Raw genomic sequence first — 20,257 nt, forward strand, 5'->3', positions numbered from 1 at the left:
CGGGAACAAACCAGTAAAGACCGTCAAAGCCAAAGGATTTATTATAGGTACATACAGTGTGCGCCTGCCACACCGCTCCAAAACCCGGGGCCCCAGCGGTTTCTCCAGGCGGTCATGGGGGCTGTCCACAAACCGGTACCCTCACTCCCCTGGGAGGTGCTCCAGCCTGAAGCATGCAGGGAGAGGGCTTCCCCTCAACCCTCCCCTCATAAAGTGGCATTTACAGTTGGAGGGGGGAGAAGAGAGGAAGACAGTTTTGAGCTTTGACGTCCCTCCCGTTAAAAGCCTTCGCGGATGCGGGGCGGGGGGAGAGGGGGTCGACGTTTTGCAAAAATAAACTAAGTCAGGAATTAACCGCATGGCTCTGAGGTGGTGAGTTTGGGGACTAGGGCCCCTTCACTCCCCCTTCCCAGACAGAGATCAAGGCAGCATTGGAAGTGAGGTAAAGGTGGGAGGGGGCGTTCCCTCCCCACCCTCTAGCACCCTGGATGGTCCAGGGGACCTCACCAGTGCCCCCATACCCATCCCTAGGGCGGAGAGGGGGGCAGGAATTATCACCCCTACCACCCCAGCTTCTTGGGGCAGGATCTGGTATCTGGGCAGGGGCTTGGCTCAGTGGGCCCCTTACCCACTCCCCCAAGCTCAGTTATTGCATAAAAATAATGGAGCCCCAGCACCTGGGGTGGGGGTGGTGAGCAGGAAGGGGCCGAGATATGGCTATAGGGGCAGCAATCCCCCACCACTTTTGGGGGTGCAGGAGAAGTCCCCTCCTTTCCAGTGCCCGTCATGGCGCGTCCGCAGTGTTGGTGGAACTAGGGGCTCCAGCCCCTGCAGAAGAGAAAGTGTCTTTGTGCCCACAGTGCAGAGAGGAGGGGCAGGAGTTGAGTCAGGCCCTGGGGTGGGAAGTCACTTCCGGCGCCCGCTAGCCCTGCGCTCCCCTGTCTCCCGCTTGGGGTTGCCCTCATCTGTTGACGATGTGGTGGGTAGCGTCTGTCCCCAGCGGGCGATCTCGGCGTGTTCCCCCACTGAGGCAGCTACTGCCTCCAGCCAGCCATTCATCTCCTCCTGAAGAGAGGAAACAGGGCACAGAGTCCATAGTTGGAAGACAGGAGACTGATTAATATCAGCCGATGCCTTTAGAACGATAATTAATACCAGCAGACACTTATAGAGAGAGCACTTACCAGGCCCTGTAAGTACTGTACATGATCAACTTACTTAATTTGCACAATAACCCTGATGCAAATCTTTTTATCTCCATGTTAAAGATAAGTAAAGGAGTCACGGAAAGAATAAAGGCCTATTTCATAGCCTCTTGTGAGGAGGAACGAAATGAAAAGTGTTATTTTCAACATCTCTTCAAACCACCTCCATGCCTGCTCCTTTCCCCTGACCTTTCCTCTTAGTCCTAGTCTCAAGATCCACTCACATTCCTGTCTTTCTCACCCACCTCCTCCCCTTCCCACAGGCCTGCCCAGGTCCAGCCTGTGCTCTCCCCACTTGAGTCCCTGCCTTGGCCACTTCCTGGGCTCCACGCCTCCACTTTTGCCCTCTCCAATCTACCCTGCATATGGTAGCCAAAGGGATCTTTCTAATGCATCACAGTAACCCTCCCTTGGCAAGGCTCCCCAGTGCCCTTAGGACAAACCCAACCTCCTCTCACCCACAAGATCCAGCCTCTGGGAACCTTCTTCCTTGAACTCTCCTCAAGCACAGTTAATGCTTTGCAATTCTGCACCCTAGTTCTTTGCACTTGCTCTTCCCTCTACCTGTATCATCCCCCTCCCAACCCCCCCAAGCTAACTCCCTCCTCTTATCTTTCCAATCTCACCTCATAGGTGAGGCAAGGGGACTCCAGACAGCCCTCCTGATCCTCCCCTTCTCGCCTCACTCATTCCCCTCCTAGCTAGATTAGAAACTTTTTCTGGGCTTTCTCTGTCCATGAGATTTCCCATTACAGCTCAGGTAACTCTGGTTTGTGCTTCCGCCTCACAGCCAGGAACCAGCCAGCCAGGTAGTGTCTGAGGTCCAAACAGGGGAGAGAGAGAACCAGATCTCACCTCATCTTTAGCCTGGAGCAAAAACTCGCTGCCATCCTGGGTCCTGCAGGAGGAGACACAGGATCATGGGGATCTGGGGCAGAGGCCTGGCCCATCCTTCCACCAACCATTTGCCAGGGGACCAAGGGATTGCTGGGAAGGGGCAGCTGGGAATTGGATCTCTCCCTCTTGCCCACGGGGGAACTCACTGGAGCTTGAAGACATGCTTCTTTTTCTTGTAGTCACTAGCCACCTCACTGGTGGCCTTGTGCAGGCTGAGCAGTGGCTCCCCACCGTGCGTGCTCCCAGATGCTGGGCCTTTGGCGTCCTTGTAGAAACCCAGCTCCCCCTTGCTGAGCACGCAGTACAGACTCACCCATGACCTGGGGCAATGAGACAGGGCTCAAGGCAGAGTTGCAGCTACTTTTCATCAATAGCTTTCATGGGCTGAATCTGCCTGAGTCTTCCTCCCTTGGGGCCTTTGCTCTACTGGGGCCATATGCCTTGGTTGTTCCTGAGCTGAGGGCAGGGTCCCAGTCTTAGCCCAGGCTGGCCCTGCTGGGGTTGCCCTTCCTAATCTGCTCTCACATTGAATTTCTAGAAGGCAAGACTTAAGCTGTCTCCTCTGTAAGCCTTTTGCTTGGGCTTGTTCCTAGATACTTCTCTATCTCCTGAAAGGAGAGCTATTGGTCTACTGCTTGGAATAAGGAATTCATCTTATTCAGCCAAAGCCCCAACCCAGGTGGAGCAAAATACAACGAAGTACTCGTTTATTCCCACCGTGGCCTCCGCACAAAAAAGAAAGACTACCAGAGACTACGGGCAATCTCAATTTGCTCTGCCCATTTCATATCATGGATCTAGATCTCACTCTGCTCGTTAGCCAGCCCTGCTACCCTTTTTGGCTTTCCCCCTTCCCAGATTCTGCTTCCCAGCTGGACACAAAAGGGTTGGACAGCCAGGAGCTGGACCCCAAGGGTAAACACATCACCGTTAGGCGCCCTTTTGGACACTGATTTGAGGTGCCCTCAGCCCTCAGAGTTAGGGTTTCACCCCTTTTCGGATCTTCCCCCAACCTAAAACTTCGAGGGTGGACCCACCCCACTCATTGGTTGGATGGACCTCTCCAGGCTCCACCCCACAAGTCATTGAAACCCTCTATACCAGGACCCCACATCCAATTTGCTATTAGCTTTAACTAACTCCCGGGTTGGTTGCTATGAGATTGGGTCGCAATTTATTCCCTTTTGGAGCATTTTCTTCAGGTCCCGCCCTCATCTAAGCACCGCCCGCTCACTCATTGGCCACACTAACTTCAGGTCTCCACTCCCGTTCATTGCTTGATTCCTGAAGCCCCGCATCCCTAAGGCCCGGTCCACCCCGCCACCGGTTGGACGCCCTGACGTTTAGCCCCACCCTCCCCACACCTACCTATTCACTCATTGGACACCCTGAGCTTGGGATCCGCCTTCAAAAGCCCCGCCCCCACGCTCACCGGTTGGACGACTTGCGGTTGGCGTCGACCTCACGCTTGCGCAGCAGGAAGCCCTCGTGCTGCACAGTGTGAGTGGGCGGGGGCGGGGGCGCGGGGGCGGAGCCGCCTTGGGCCGGGGCGGAGCGCGAGCGCCGGCTTCCCCCGCCCTCACCGCCCTCTCGGGGCCGCGGCCGCCGTCGAGGCTTGGGCCGGTCCCGGGCCCGCGGCCGGTCTGGCCGAGGTGTCCGTTCCGGCGGCTCAAGCCCGTTGGGCAGGCGGCCGGGGGGAAGTTCGCGAGGCTGAGGCAGCGATGTCTGTGGGGAAGGAGGGGGAAGAGGCGCGCTGATCACAGTGGGGGGCCATCTGTCTGCGGGCCACGTGTCTTGGAGGAGAGTATGGGAGTACCTCGGGACGGGGGGCCAACTCTTAGGGGCCCCCCTGGCCTTGGGAATGAGCCTGCCAGGGCTGCTAGGTTTGGACTCCCTCTCGATCCTGGGGGGGGGCATGAAGGTGGGATGCAGGCAGGTGGGTGTCCCAGATGTCCGCAGGAGGAATCTGGGCTCCCTCCTGTGTCTGTAAGGAAACCTGAGACCCCCACTGGACCGGAGAAAGTGCGGCGCAGGTGTGGGAAGACCGGAGTCTACTGGGGGGGGGGGGGGTTCTGAGGTCGGTGGCCTCATCTAAGGGAGAAATTATGGAGAACACCTGGGGGCCCTCTCAATCCCGAGAGCCTCTCTGCAGGGTTCAAGTGGGGGGGGGGGTACGCAGGGCTAGGCACTGGTGTATCTGGGATCCTGACCAGTGCTCTGAGGAGAGGAGTTCCCCATTCCCCACCTATCCCGGGGCTCGACTTACCCCAACAGGGAGCCCTGGGCCTGCCTCTTTCTCCTGCAACTGCTCCACGATGTCAGCCAGGGTGGCCTTCCTGGGGGCGGGGGCAGAAAGACCCAATGGAACTGGGGTGCCTTCTCTCAAGGACCAGCCTGGTTGGCTGGAGCAGCCGCCACCTCTTAGCCCAAGATGCCAGGCCCTTGCCCGCTCTGCAGCTGCCTCTTGGCTGCCGGCCTTACACACCGCGGCTGCCGAGGACATGGCTGCTGAACGGAGGACAGGGCCTCTCTCCCTTTTGAGTTTTAAGCAACACAAAGAGCAAAATGCAAACGGGTGCCTTCACGCCTTTGAACATACTGTTGCCTTTTTCCGCCCACCCTGAGCGCCTAGTCCACTGGACTTGTCCCCGTTCCAACCCTGATCATTCTGGTCATCACTGTCTGGTGATGTCTGTTTCCCCCACTGGACTGTGAACCCCACAAATGCAGGGCTAGGGCTTATTGGAGAAAAAGCAAGCTCCACCCTGCTCTCCCCAGGACACACCATACACAGGGTAGGTACTCAGCAAATGCTCATGAAACACAAAATTTCAAAAGGGGCCAAGAAGTTATTGTCGCTGAAATGTATTTGACCCAAAGGCCTCTTTCTGGGGACACAGCTGATTGAACTGATCTGCTAGCACACTCTGGCTAACTCTGGCCTTTCCTTGAACGATGAGAGCTGCTAATGTGGGACTGCTGGCAGTCACCTACCCTCTTTCAGGCTCAGTTTACATCTCTGCAAAATGGGTACCAGAACTCCCTCCTCGGACAGTTCTGAGCACGGAAGCCCTCTCCACTCTGCCTGCGTGGCGCCAGGACCTCTCCGTGCCTCCCTTCCCTCGCTCCCCGGACACTCGGGGCCTCACCCCCTGGTCAGCTCTCCTCGGGCAGCCGTCTCCTGTTCGCTGGACTCCTGCCGCTCCAACCGCCGCTCGCGCCGCTCCCGCCGCCGCTCCATCTGCTCGTAGCGGCCCAGGGTAAGGCTGTGCGCCTCGTGCTCCACCGACTCCTGCCGCTCTGGCCGTCGCCTCCGTGCAGTCTCCTCTGGTTGATCTGCCGATTCCTGCCGCTCCGACCGCCGCCTTCTGGGCAGCTCCTCCGCGCGATCAGCCGACTCCTGGCGCTCTGGCCGCGGCCGGACCTGCTCCGCTGCCGCGGGGGCCCCGGGGGGCTCCACCGCGCCCTCCGGTACGGTTGGTGGGACCGTGGGCTCCACCCTCCCCGGGACCTCCGGCAGCAGTCGGTCGATGCGCGGCTGGAGGCGCTCGGGCTTGAGCTCCTGGCGCACGTACCCCACCCTGGTCCGCACCTCCGCCGACAGCGTGTCCGAGGCCCGGCGGGCCAGGGGCTCCAAGCCCCTCTCGTAGCCCCCTGGCCGCAGCAGGGGTGCCGCCTTAGCTGCCAGTTCCGTGGGGTCCCCAAAGAATTTGCGCCCCAGCAGAGGGGTGGGCGGCTGCTTGCTCTGTTCTGCCTTGAGTTTCTCGATCTGGGGACAGAGGAGCCAGGGTCAGGCGGAGGGACTAGGGGTGGGGGTGGGGGATGCAGCTCCCGGTTGTCTGCCTCACCACCCAGTTCACTAGTTTTTATTGGTGGAAAAGCAACCTTGTTCAGGCCTGCACCCATGCGTTGCTCTCTGCTAGGAACTTAATTCCCATTTTCTCCAGCAAACACCTAGTGTTCTTCTAAGAATCAGTTAAATCACTTCCTCTAGGTACCACTGTGTCTTTCCTTAATGGTCCCTCCCACGACCTCAGGACTTTTGACTACAATGGTCTCTTCTCATTATTTATATCTCAGATCAGACAACCCCAGGCCAGGCCAAGTGCTTCTGGGTTCCTACAACCCATGTGCTTCGCTATCCCAGCCTGGGCTGTCGCTGTCTGGTGACAGGTCTCTCCCCACCTCACCCCCACCCCCACCCCCAGACTGGGGGTCTGTCTGGGCCTCACACAGCTCTGAGCACCAGGACCCAGTGTGTCTGTCTTATACAGAGGGATGTGGTTGGGGGGCCGGGGCAGGATCTGGGTGCTGACCGTGGTCAGGCGGCGCAGGGAGCTGAACCTTTCTTCCCAGGCTGCTGCTGCTTTGCGAAAGGCCTCGTGTCGCCGGATAAGCTGCTCCACCTCATCCACACTGCTGCCCAGCTCCCGGCTCTGCAGGTGTGGCTCTTGGGCTGTCAGCCAGGCATCTGCCACCACCGCCTCCTGGGCAAACTGGTGCACCTCCAGCACTGAGGGGAGACATGCTGGGTAAGGGTGCTGGGGGCACCTGGGGACCCTTCACGGAGCAGTGGCTGGCTTCCTCTATGCCAGCCTGGACCACTCTGATTTTTGCAGGAATGAGAGGCTGAGGCTACTTCTGAGGGCACCAGCTTCTCCTCTATCTGCCACCAGAAAGCTCCAATGGCAAAGGCCACCCCCTTGTCCACCATCAGGCCTTTACATTTGCTACTGGGGATCCGTGAGTGGTGTGTAAAGCATGCCTGTGTCACCCTCTGGTCCTCTCTAAACACAATGGAGAAGGTCCCTGTGCCCCTGAGCCATGTGTGTCTGGGTCCCCACTCACTCTGCTGCAGCCACTCCCAATGACGGTCCCACTTGTCCGACACCTCCTCCTTCCTGGTTCCCAGCTTGTCCAGCTGTGCCTGGATCTGGAAGTGGTGGGTGGGCGGGAGAGGCATCAAGGGTGGCTCCCACCCCAATGGGCACGGATGGCAGAGGGGAACCCCCTGCACCCCTCCCCACCTCGTCAGCCATGGCGCTCTTGTTGAGTAGCAGAGAGCGCCCCAGCTCCTGGCAGGCCGTTAGCTCGGGCACCCGCGCCTCCAGCTCAGTCTTCAGGCCCTGGTGGTAGTTCATGAGCACCTCCACTGACGACACGTCCCTGCAGTGGGCAGTGGCAGGGATCTGAGCCACAGACAGCCTCTCTCTGCCCACCCCATATACACAGCTCTAGAGGAGCCCAAATCCCTGAGGCCACAGTCCGACACCATCTTCGGAATCCCACCTCCCATGAACAAGCCCAAGGTTCTCTGCTGATTCAATGATTCCAACTTTTCCCAGGGTGCTACAATGTCACACTTTTGTGATTTTAAGCTAGAATTTCAAGATCCAATTTTTTCCAATTTTCTAAAGCTATGCTTCTGAAGGTTCCTCTAGCCAGCAATTCCAACCTTCTAAGTCTGCTAATACAATAGCCACTAGTTGTGGTGGTAAATGAGCACTGGAAGTGTGGCTGGCTGGTCTGAACTGAGATGTGGTGAAGTACAAAGTACACACCAGATTTTGAAGATTTAGTATAAAAAAGCATCAAGTGTCTCAATAATTTTCATATTGACTACATGTTGAAAGTGATAATATTTTGGGTATACTAGGTTGAATAAAATGAATTACTAAAGTTAATTTCACTTGCTTCTTTTTACTTTTTAAATGTGGTCACAGGAAAATCTTAAATTATATATGTGGTTCGCATTTGTGGCTTGCATTGTATGACTCCCGGGCAGCGCTGTTCTCTGCTGTCATGTGTCCAAAACAAATTCCAAATGTCTGAATGTTCCACCAGTCAGCAAGTACAGCTTTATAAGATTTAAAATGTCCGAACTTATTTCTGCAGGTTGCACACTGTAATGCTTCCTACCTAAGACTTAGACCATCTAGAATGATCCAATTCTCCCCTGAAATTCCGTCTCAGTAAATTCACCCATCATTCATCCATGACTCCTTTTTCTTCCACCTCTAAAGCTAGTTCATCAGTCAAAACTGGACATTTATAATTTTAAAGCATACGTTGTGAAATGATATGACACCTGAGACTGAAAAGAACCCAGCAAGGGGGCAGGGCAGGGAGTGTACAGATGAAACAAGACTGGCCAAATGTTGGTTCACTATCTGCTATGGCTACTTCTGGGTATATTTGAAAATTTTCATAATAAAAAGACTTTGTAGATTCCTAAAACCAATCACTTCTCCCCATCTCTCCAACCAGCACACTGATCAAGCCACCATCATCTCTCACCTGGTTTATCATAGAGCCTCCTGACTGGTCTACCTGCTTCTATCCTTGCTCTCCATACTCTATTTCTCACGAGGCATCTAGAGTGATCTTTCTCAAATGTACATCATCTCACATCACTCCCGTACTCTAGACCCTCCCATGGCTCCCATCTCACTCTGAGAAAAGACAAACTCCTCACCACACCCGATTGCCCCTCAAACCTCATCTCCTATCTCTTTCCACTTTCCCCTCACTCTCGCCACCCAGCCACAATGATGGTCCAGCTCTTCCTCAAACATGCCTAGCTACCACCTACCCCAGGGCCTCTGCACTTGGAAAACCCTTCTCCCCAAACTTTACCCAACTCATCACCACTCCACTCAGGTCTCCAACCTGACATCCTCAGAGAAGCCTTGTCAGCTGGCACCTTGTCCCCTTACCTTGCTTTACTTTTCTTCAGGGCACTTACTATCTAAAATAATATTAGATGTTTATTTATTTATCTGTTGCCTGTCTCCACTCTCAGACTATAAGCCCCATCGGGGCAGGGGCTTGGACTTGCTCACCACCTGGCAGACAGTAGGCATTCAATAAAGATCTGCTGAGTAAACAAATGTAGACTCAAGGCCTCACAGCCACAGAAACAATGCTATGTGAGTGCAGGCTTAGTTCCTAAAACTTCCCATGTGATCCTCTCTCTCTCATCTGCAGCTGGGCACAGAGGGTCCAGCAAATGACTCACAGGGCAGAGTGATGGAAGGACCTGGCTCCCAAACACTGTGGATCATCAGGCTTCTGCCGGACACCCACACTGAACTGTTATGTAAGCAATAAATCAAGGTCAAGCCACACATAGAGTCCACACCTCCCTGTTCCTATCCTGGTTGCAGTCCATCTCATGCCATGACACCCCTACAGTGGGGACAGTTCGGGGCAACTGAGAAGGAAAGAAGGCAAGAGGATTCCCTGTGCTCTGAGCCCCCAGTACCAGGCCTGACCAGTACCTGGCACACAGAGGTGCCATGCAGGTAGTGGCTATTGTGATTCTTATGGGAACAGGGCTGCTGATGGCTGGGAGAGGCAGGTAGGAAGCCTGAGGTGGGATGAGGAGCACCTGGGCTTGTCAGCTGCCCCGATCTGCCCGGAGATGCCATCCATCCAGGAGAGCAGGTCCCGGGCCTGGCTGTGGAACCTCAGGGCATCGGCCGTGGAGCTGACGTGCAGGCGGGCATCCTCGCAGGCTGCCAGCAGTTCCTTCCAGCCCTGCATCACCTCCTGCTCCCGGCTGGCGATGGCCTCGGCGTGCTCACCCGCATACACCGTCCGCAGCTGGGCCGCCCCCTCCTGCAGCTGCCGCACCTGAGGGGCACGCCAGGTGGAGCACCAGCCCTCCTCGGGGCGGCTCTGCTCCTTCCCCCACCCGCTGGCTGGGTACAGAGCTTAACAAGGTAAGAAGCCTGCGTCCCGGTGAACTCACAGCTGGATTTCCCTCATCTGCTGCCTCATTTCTTTTTGACTTACCTGCTCTCTGACTTCTTTTAGACCTACCACCAGATTTCTTTCAATCCACTCCCTGATTTCTTTTGGTCTGAGGCTCTATGTGCACGGGGTCTGTAGACATTTTTTCAGGCCCATCTCTATCTTATTTCAGGCTGATCTGATTTCTTTCAGGAAACCGCTTTCCATCCTGATGTTTATGAGACATGCTGTCCGTTTTTTTCATTCAATTTTTTTCAGACCCATTACCTACCTGCTACTACCTAATTCCCTTCAGTTCTACTGTCTGAATTCTATTAGGCCCAGGGTTTTATTTCCATCTGATTTCTCAGCTCCACCTCCCAGTTCCTATCAGACCCACTGCCTGATTTCTATTAGCTCCTGTGCAATTTCCATTAAATATACCCCGTCAATTTTTTTTTCCAGGAAAATCATGATTTCTATCAGACCTGCTGTCTAATTTCCATCTGCCCCACAGCCATATTTCTCTTAACAGCCCCCCTCCTCCTGCAATTCCCTTTAGACTGTCTGTCTAAATTTGGGTAAGATTCACTTCACATTTCGGAGAACTCCTGCCCAACCTGCATTGAAAATACTTTCTATCACATGCACCGCACCACTTTTTTCTGCCACTGTCTGATTTCTGTGCACCACTCAATCAGTCCATTTTCTACCCGCCCCATCATCTAACTTATCTCTGTTCTGTGGTCTGTTTTCTAACTATCCCACCATCTAATTTTGAAATGCCCTATAGCCTGATTTTTGCCTGCTCTGCTGCCCACATCCCTTGGCCATGATGCCCAGGCCCTCCCACCTTCCCTCCTGGCCGAAGGCGCCCCACCTGGGACACGAGGAGCTGCAGGTCATGCTCAAAGGCTCGCAGAGTCCGCTGCATGGAGTTGGCACTGGGTCTCGGCTCGGGTGGAGTGGTCAGGCGAGGCAGTCTCCTCCTCTTCTCCTCGATCTGCCCCTGAAGCTCCCTGGCATCGCTGAAGAACTTATGCAGCTCCCGCGAGGCAGCCAGCAGCTGGGCCCGCGTGCCCATTAGCTCAAGCAGCTCGGCCCAGGCCTCGTTCAGCCCGTCCTTCCACTCAGCCATGGTGGCCGCTGCCGTATGGCCGCACTCGATCAGTTCATCCACCATCTGGTTCACGGCCGCCAGCCGCTCCCGCCCTGCTGTGCCGGTCTCACTGGCGAACTCGGAGAATTTCTCCTGCAGCACCTGCCATCAGGAAGCGGGGGGCACAGCATGGGCAAAGGTGAACACACCAAACCCCCTCCAGCCCACCATCACGTGGCAGGTAAGAGTAATAATAGTAATAATAGAACAGTCATGATAAAAAATAATACCTAACACTTATGGAGCGCTTACTCTATAGCAATAATAGTAACAACAATAATAAAAATAATATGGTGATAATAATAACCAACACTGTATTAGGCATTGTGTGTGCCAAGTACTGTCCTAAGTGCCTTACATGCAGTTATCCCCCCTTATCCGAGGTTTCACTTTCCATAGGGTCAGTTACCTGAAGTCAACTATGGTAAAAAATATTAAATGGAAAACTCCAGAAATAAACAATTCATATGTTTTAAATTGTGTGCCATTCTGAGTAGTGTGATGCAATCTCACTCCATCTCATTCTGTCCTGCTCGATTTGTGAATCATCCCTTTGTCCAGCCTCTCCTCGACATGTACACTCCTCGCCTGTTAGTCACTTAGTAGCTGTCTAGGTTATCAGATTGACTGTGGTGTTATCACAGTGCTTGTGTTCAAGTCACCCTTATTTTACTTAACAATGGCCCCAAGGCTCAAGAGTAGTATTGCTGGCAATTTGGAAATGCTTAAGTAAAAAGGTATATATGGCCCAGCTGGTGTGGCTCAGCAGTTGAGCATCAACCTATGATCCATGAGATCAAGGTTTGATTCCCCATCAGGGCACATGCCTGGGTTTTGGGCTCGATCCCCAGCAGGGGCCTTGCAGGAGACAGCCAATGAATGATTCTCTCATCATTGATGTTTCTCTCTCTCTCTCTCTCCCTCTCCCTTCCTCTCTCTGAAAGCAATAAAAAATATATATTTTAAAAAGGTATGTATGTATAGAAAAAAACATGGTATATATAGGGTTTGGTACTATCCGCAGTTTCAGGCATCCACTGGGATCCTGGAGCGTATCACCCATGGATAAGGGGGACTACTGTATATTAATTCATTTGGCTTACAACAGAGCCATGAGCTAAGTGCTATTATTACCCTCATATTACAGATGGGGATACGGAGGCCCAGAGAACCTCAGTAGCATACACAGTAGCCACTGATATTATTGTCATTACTAACCGTGACGTGCTCAAAGTCCTGGCCAAGCTCAGGTGAGCCAGCCACCACCTCCTTCTCCGCGATCCAGTGCTCCAGCTCATCCACCTGGCGGCTGAGCTGGTACAGCCAGTACTGCTGCTCCAGGCCCACCCTGCGCTCCTCGCCCAGCTCCTTGAGCGCCACATACAAGCGGTCCACCTGAGACTGCCGCCGGCTGATCTGCTCGCTGACGGGGGACAGGGAGGGGCAGAGACAGAGCCCCTGAGACTTAAAGAACAGATCAGGGGCCCCTGACACCCCCTCTCAGGGCATGACTGTGTCTCCTCTTAACCTGCAGGTAGGGTAGTGTCCCCTGGAACTCCTCCATGCAGGACTGTTTTCTGCAAGTATTGGTGTCAAACCAGTACTCGCATCTGAGCACCCAGGGAAAACTGCTTCCATAAGCTTGGTAAGCTCACTGCTCTTCTCCCCACAGCCTTTCTATCTTCAGCCCCATGGCCCTTCCCTCCACTGACTTGGGTAGGGCTCCTGACTCCCTACTTGGGTTGACAGCCAATCTCCTCACCTCCAGTCCCAGTCTCCAGGTTTGGGTGGACGGAGGTCTAGCCCTGTGCCTCCTCTTAGCTCTCACCCCTGGTCGAGGCCTACCAGATGTGACTCCTACTCCTGACCTCAGGGAGGCCAGGTGCGGTCCATCCAGGCCATGCCCACTCCCAGCACTACAGGCCTGATGTCCTCCCGGACACTCCCAGATAGTGGGTAGGCAGAGGGCCCGCCCCTGTCCTGAGCTCTTACTTCTCCTCAGTCCTAGACAGTCCGCCCCCCCCATGCTCAAATCAGTGCTCCTGGCCCCACCCTCTCAACCATCCCTGGTCAGTGCCCCTCCATTTGGGCTCCAGCACGTGACAATGAGGTCCCCTCCCACCCCAACGGCCAATTCTGGCCCCGTGCCAGTTTCCAACAGCGAAGCTCAGATCCTGCAGGACCATTTCTTAAGAACTGGCCCCGCCCCCCTGGCCCCTTTCCCCCCCCCCCCCCCGCCCGCCCGCCCACCTGTCCGGGTGCCCCATTTCCAGCAGCGCCCGACACTGGCGCGACAGCTGCGCGATGCTTTCCTCATAGTTCTCCACGCCCTGCTCCAGCTGCAGGTGCTTCTTGAGCAGCTGCAGGGTGCTCTGTTCATCCTGTGGGCACACGGCGCCCGCGATGAGGCAGCAGCGGCCGGCCCCGGGCTCCGGCGCCCCCATGCCCTCCGCACCCCCGGCCCGGGCGCACCTTGCCCTTGTCCTCACTCATCATGAGCAGCTCCTGCTCGCCCAGCCACGCCTCCACCTCGGCCATGTCGAAGTAGTACTGCTCCACCTGGAAGGCGGCGTCCAGGACCTGCTGCCGCCGCTCGGCCGCCTCGCGCAGCGCGGCCCAGGCGCCCTGCAGCTGCTCCTGCCCGCGGCGCACGGCCTCCGCCTCGGGGCTGCGCAGCGCCGCCAGCGCGCCCGCGCGCTCCAGCACCTCCTCCAGGCGCCGCCCGTGCGCCTGGATCTCCCGCCGCAGGCCCTGGGGACGGAGGTGGGAGTGTGCGTGAGCCGAGGCTTTCAGGGGCCAGGGAAGACCGCGCGCCTCGGCGACGGGCCCGTCCCAGGAGAGACAGGCAAACAGCCGCCCATCGGCCAGCCTGTGCCAGGTCCCACGTAAGCCGTTACTCACTCGCTCCCTCCTACCCCGTGTGGCAGGTGGGAAATCAGGCACAGGGAGGCGAAATACGTAGCCCTGAGAACGAGCAGCTAGTAAGGGGCTGACAGGATTTGAAAACAGGTTCCAGAGACTCGGAACCAAGACGCCTGGTGACGCAAGATCCCCACTAATGGTTGAAACACAGTCCTGAGAATCATGCTGTTTAGGGGAAGCTGGGGTATCACTTATACACAGCAAAGTGCACAAATCTTAGGGGTACCCCCGTGTATCCAGATCAGAATATGGAACACTTCCATCACCACAGAAGTTTCCTTCAACCATTACTTGCTGAGTATCTTATTTAACCTCTCCCATGCCTCAGTTTCCTCAACTGGCAAATGGAGCGAACAGTCAACACTGAGTGCCTGCTACCTGCCAGGCACTTTGCTAAGTAAGGGCTTTGCATAATGTAGCCACTCATCTAGTCTTCACTCCAACCCCAGGAGCCAGACATCATCATTCTCACTTTATAGATGAGGAAACTGAGGCACCCAGAGGTTGAGGAACTTGCCAAAGTCACATGGCAAGTGGTCGCCTGCTGACATCTACCCTATGCGGGTGTTGTACCATGGTGCACTTAGAATTGTGCCTGGCACACAGTAGGTGCTCAGTCAATATCAGCAAAGACTCATTGTTCCTTTAACAGCCCCTGTGGATCCAGCACTCACACCCGGCTGAGCTCTCCCAGTTTTAAGCATTAAGTGCACTTGATGGTTTTCCTCAACCGTGAAAGTGATGCACCAGCTTTGTTTGTCCCGAACACGGTCCACAGCCAAGACTAATTTCATCAAGATGGAAAAACAAAACCTGAGAAAAACTCCAGCCTCTGAAAGAGCTCCATCTAGCGCAGCATAATCACAAACCTTTCAAAATAATTTGTGTACCCATCTCCCTGCCATCCTTCAGTGCCCTATTCTCGCAACTTATTATTATTATTTGGTTAACAGGGGTAATGACAATACCTACCTCAGAGGGTTATTGTGAGGATTAAATGAAATAACCGACATGAACCCCTAGGACAGTACTTGGCACATCATCTTTAATCAATGATTTTTGCTATTATTATTGTTATTATTATCATTCCTCTTTCATGGGCCTTATTTTGAGCTTTGGAGAAAGGGTTGCTTTGACCAAAGGGTTCCTCTGCTGAGCGACTGGTGAACCACTGCTCTAGACCAACTCTCTACTATTTAGATGTGGAAACAGGCCCAGAGAGCGAAACAGAGGCCTAGGGATACTAAGGGCTCAAAAGCCCCCCACAGCACTTAGCTGAGTCTCACTCTCTCACTGATCCTCTCTGTTCTCTCTCCCTGTGGGTGTTCTGAGTTTTTATTTGTTTTGTTGTTGTTTTTCTTTTTCATGGCCCAACAGCCACTCCCCTTACTTCTAGTCAAGGACTCTGACTTTCTTTTGGGGAACCTCCTTGCTTCCATCTCATTGCAGGTGACTAAGTGAAGGCGACTCCACCTGCTGTTCCAAGGGTGGGCCCTTAGCGGGACCACACCAATCAGAGCAGTCAAAACCCCTGGCCACCACGATTAGCTCAGGGGTGGGCATGTGACTCAAGAGTTCTTCCTGGAACTACTGCTGATTAGTGAGGCGGGGCATCTTCATAAAGAGAGAAATTCTCTTCAGTTTTGCTGGTGGGATGGAAACTGGAATCTGTTGGAGGTCTTTTACCAGGAGAGGAGAGTTGGCCTGAGAATTAAGCTAATGCAGAACAAACAAAGGAGCTGAAGTTGAGCAATTTATGACATCATGGAAGCATCTATGCCTGCTGTGTTTTCAGTGACAAGAACCAATTAATTTCCCCTTTTGGCTTTAACCACCTTGAGCCATTTTCTATCACTCGAATGCAAATGTGTCCTCACCCCCTCTGTCGCCCAGAATCTGCTTACCTGGTTCTTTTTGATGTACTGCTGGACAGCCTGCAAACCGTTGCCCCGCTCCGTCTGCATGGCCAGTGGCAGCCGCTCCTGGACCCATGCCTGGAGCAGATACAGGGAGCGGGTCAGGGGGAGAATGCATCCAGGATCCCCGCATCCCAACTAAACTGCCAGCCGCCTGCACAGGATCCAAGGCCCTTAGTCGCATAACAGCCTGCTCACATCTTCAGCCTCCTCTCTGGACACGCTCGTCTTACTCTCTGCACTCGAGCCAGGCTCATGCTTACCTCTGGCCTTTGCACGGGCTGCCTTTGCTTCCTGGAATTCCTTTCCTACTCCCTCCCCAAGCTCATGAGTACTCTTTCTTCACATCTCAGCTCAGAGGCCCCTTCCTCCAGGAAACCCTCCCCGACTTTGGACTTCGGACCTTGACTAGTTGCCTCCTCCCGGGCTTCCCATAGTCCACTAACCTCCCCCATCACATCCTAACCACCCTGGGTTGTCACTATCTGGGGACAAGTCTGTTTTCCCCTTTGGATTCTGAGCCCTCTATGGGCAGGAACGGGGTCTGCCTTGGTCACCCCTGTGACTCCAGCATCATGCAAGTACAGGGCTGGGGCCAGAGTGATCAAATGAAGGAGTGATCAAATTAGTGAGTGAATGAATGAGCCAATCAAGGCAGGGAGTGACCGAGGAAATGAACGACTGAATGAAGAGTGAATAAATGAGTAACAATTAAGTGAGTGAAGCACAACAGAATGAGTCAAAGAATAAGTAAAGGACTGAACGCCAGTAAAGGGCTGTGGAAGAGAGAATGGAAGAACGAGAGAATGAGAGCGTGAAGGACTGAGTTAAGGAGTCCCAGGTCTCCTAGCCACCAAGTTCCCACGCCCCCCCCCCCGCCAGCCCGCCGGCCCGCCTCTGGCTCGCCCCCCGCCCCCGCCGGGCCTCACCAGCTCGTCGTCTAGGTCGTGCGCCACCTGGTGCAGCTCCTTGGAAGCGAGCAGCAGGCGGCGGCGCTCCTGCAGCGGCTCGAGCAGGCGCACCAGGCGCTCGCCCACCGCGTTCTGCCGCTCGCCCACCAGCTCCTTGCTCGCCGGCTCCAGCGGCAGCGCCGCCGTCTGCGCCTGCAGCTCTCCCACCTCGCGGTACCACTCCTCCACCTGCGACTCCATCGACTGTGAGAACAGGGGCGGGGTCAGTGGGCCCACCCTCCCTCCCGACCCTGCTGTGGCTCTCCAGTTCCTTTATGGTGACAGCAGACCCCTCACCGCGGATCATCCTTCCACTCTCCCCTTGTCCAATTCCCTCCAGAAGCGCTGCCCTCCTCTCTGATCCTGCACCCCACTTAGCCAGTTCCTGCCTCAGGGCCTTTGCCTTTGTTATCCCCTCTGCCAAGCATGTGCTTCCTTGTCAACTAGATTTCAGCTCAAATAGTACCTTCTCAGAGAGGCTTACCTAACCTCTTGGACTAAAGTGGTCCTTTTTTTTTTTTTTTTTTTTTAGTTCTCAGAAAAACCTTTCCACACTTGGTGGTATCTCTGTTTTACAGAGGAGAAAACTGAGGCCCAGAGAAGTTAGGTAATTTGTCCAAAGAGCCAACCTTTCCAAATAGCAAAAATAAATACAAAGTTATAGTGATTTAAATGGCTGATGTGATGTAGGGGCAGGCACAAAATGCAAAAGCGGAGCCAAATACACAGGAGAATTCATATATTTAATAGATGCCATTTCAGATCGCCAAGGAAAGGATGGATTATTCAACAAATGGTCATGGGCCAGCTGGCTAACCAATTTAGCTGGATATCGTCCTCACTATGCTAAGAACAATTCCAGATGGATTAAACGGAATAAGTAAATCCATAAGGTACTAGAAGAAAACCTGGGCAAATGCTTTTATAATCTTGAGATGGAGAAAATCTTTCCAAGCATAAAAACCATAAAGGGAAAGATTTGCAAATTTGGCCACATAAAATACATTCACATCAACCAAAGTTTCTAGATGTAGTTAAAGGCAAATGACAAACTGGAAAAATATTTTATATGTATTAGAGGAAGGAATTATTAATAATCAAAGAAGTCCTCTTTATACTGCTTTCTTTGTTTCCACAGCACTGACCACCATCAGGTAACTGTCTTTGCTTGCAGGATTTTTGTTGGTCTCCTGCTTCTAGAATGTGAGCTTCATGAGGGCAGAGGCTGTCAGTTCACCTCTGTATTCCCGAGTTCCTAGAACAGTGCCTGACACATAACAGGCCCTTCGACTGTGATTTGTTCAAGGTACAAATGAATGACATCAATGAGGAAAGACGGCCCAGAAGAGAAATGGGCATCATATGTGAACAGGCCACACATAGAAGAAAAAACAAACACATGAAAAGATGCCCAGTCTATGAGCAGAAAAATACAAATTAAACAAGGTATCCTTTTCTATTCATCAGACTGGCAAAACTGAAAAGATCAATAATACCTAGTGTCGGCAAAGATGCAGGAAGATGGTCACACTCAGCCACTTTGGCAGTGTTGTGAGTAGAGCCTTTTTGAAAGCAATTTGGCAGGTGCTATCAAAATGCAAACTGTCAAAATGCTTTGACCTGGCACTTGTATATGATTCTAGGAATATATCTAAAGAAGCACTGGCACGTATGCACAACGTTTGTCCAAAGATATTCATTGTAGCAGAGATGTCTGTCCAAGGATCTCATCATAGCAGAATTTAGAATGGAAAAAATTGGAAACAACTCTTCAATGTCCATTAGGAGTGAAATGATTAAGCAAATCCATAAGAGTATTGAATAATAGTCAAGACTTACTGTCAAGAGGAAAAGCAATTTTGAACATACATATTAATATATATTTGTAGTGGATTGCACATGCATAAAACTTCCCTGGAATAAACAAGAAATCAGTAACAGATGGTACCTATTCTGGGGATGGGAACATAGTGAATGGGAATGGAGATGAAGGAGAGACTTCTCACATAGGGCTTTCATATGGGCTTTTTTTATTATCCTCACTCAAGGATATGTTTATTGATTTAGAGATAGAAAGGAAGGCAGGACGGGGGTGGAGAAAGAGAGAGAGAGAGAAAGCGAGAGAGAAACATTGATGGGTTGCCTCCCATAAGAGCTCTGACCGGGGATCCAACCTGAAACCTTTTGTTGTACAGTACAGTGCTCCAACCAGCTGAGCCACCCGGCCAGGGCTATATGGTTTTTTGACGTCTCAACCATAAAATTTATTTACTCAAAAATTTAAATTAAACATGAAAAACAAATAAAATAACATTAAAAATCCACATAGGTACATTTGTAAATGCTTTCTAGGTCTAGAAGGGTGCACACTAAATAATAATTGAGGTTCTCTTGGGGTGTGAGACTGGGAGGTGTACTGAACAGAGGCTTTGTTTTACTGAAGACTTCTAGGTTAGTAAGATCTTTTATCCAAAGAATATGTTTACATATTACTTGTGTGATTCTGAACAGATGCAGGGGGGAGCTAGAAAAGAAAACAAAATAACAATGAAATTAAGTGGTAACAGATTAGGGCAAAAGACTGCAAGCCAGAACTCAAAACTTAAGAACCAAGTCAAGACTTTTGTTCTAAGGTCCTTTAGTGCAGAGCTGTAGGTTTTGCCTGCCCAGCATCCATCCCTTCCTTCCTTCCCAGCATCTCCAATCCCATTCTCAGCTCCTGAGCTTCTTTTTTTCTTTTTAAAAATGTTTTTTATTTATTTCAGAGAGAGAAAGGGAGAAGGATAGAAACATCAATTGATCAGCTGCCTCCTGAACGCCCCCTATTGGAGGATCAAGCCCTCAACCCAGGCATGTGCCCTGACTGGGAATTGAACCGTAACCTCCTGGTTCATGGTTTGAGACCATTTTCTACAGAAATACTTGCACATGGGCAGAATATAGACAGAGATATCTGTCAGTAGCGCTATTTCTACTAGCAGATTGGAAATAGCCCAAAGGTCTCTCAACAGAAGGTTGGTAGAAGCCAGATCGCCAAGACAGCCCGTGGGATGCCATGCAACAGTTTAAAAGGACAGGTCACAGCCACAGATTTCTGTGACAAGAAAGGATACCGAGGGTGCTTTGTTAAGTAAAAAGGCAAGCTTCAGTATGGCACGTGTGCCATATGCAGGTGTGTGTGCACAGAATATTTCTAGAAAGATAGAGAAGAAACTGTTGAGAGCAGTTACACCCTGGAGAGTAGGACGGCGTGTGGTGGGGAAGAAAGGCTTTTCCCCTCTCCTCTCACCTTTCTGCTGGACGTTCTCACCCTAAGGGCAAAAGCAGGTAACACATCCCTGTGCCCGCTCCACGCGCGGCACCACCCTAAGCGCTTGGCAGGGGCTAACATCTAATCCTCACAGCAGCGTATGGGGTCAGGGAGGGCAGGGAGGGACGTTCGTTTTGTTCACAGTTGGATCCCAGTGCCTGGCA

General features: G+C 52.9%; 1 protein-coding gene across 1 annotated transcript in view; it reads right to left on the reverse strand.

Moving 5' to 3' along the window:
* Positions 1–18: 18 nt before the first annotated feature.
* The window catches only part of SPTBN4 (spectrin beta, non-erythrocytic 4), a 56,563-nt gene continuing 36,324 nt past the window's right edge, over positions 19–20,257 (reverse strand). The window contains exons 21-36 of the mRNA XM_081119091.1: positions 16,763–16,987; positions 15,822–15,911; positions 13,468–13,746; positions 13,246–13,376; positions 12,214–12,418; positions 10,717–11,097; positions 9,493–9,737; positions 7,130–7,268; positions 6,951–7,035; positions 6,419–6,615; positions 5,252–5,871; positions 4,369–4,438; positions 3,535–3,827; positions 2,249–2,422; positions 2,061–2,103; positions 19–1,065 (exon numbers count right to left, since the gene is read on the reverse strand). Of these exons, the coding sequence (XP_080975217.1) occupies positions 907–1,065; positions 2,061–2,103; positions 2,249–2,422; positions 3,535–3,827; positions 4,369–4,438; positions 5,252–5,871; positions 6,419–6,615; positions 6,951–7,035; positions 7,130–7,268; positions 9,493–9,737; positions 10,717–11,097; positions 12,214–12,418; positions 13,246–13,376; positions 13,468–13,746; positions 15,822–15,911; positions 16,763–16,987 (3,336 nt within the window). The 3' untranslated portion in view covers positions 19–906. The remainder of the gene's footprint in view (positions 1,066–2,060; positions 2,104–2,248; positions 2,423–3,534; positions 3,828–4,368; positions 4,439–5,251; positions 5,872–6,418; positions 6,616–6,950; positions 7,036–7,129; positions 7,269–9,492; positions 9,738–10,716; positions 11,098–12,213; positions 12,419–13,245; positions 13,377–13,467; positions 13,747–15,821; positions 15,912–16,762; positions 16,988–20,257) is intronic.

Source organism: Miniopterus schreibersii, assembly GCF_964146895.1.
Source record: "Miniopterus schreibersii genome assembly, chromosome: 18".
NCBI lineage: Eukaryota > Metazoa > Chordata > Mammalia > Chiroptera > Miniopteridae > Miniopterus > Miniopterus schreibersii.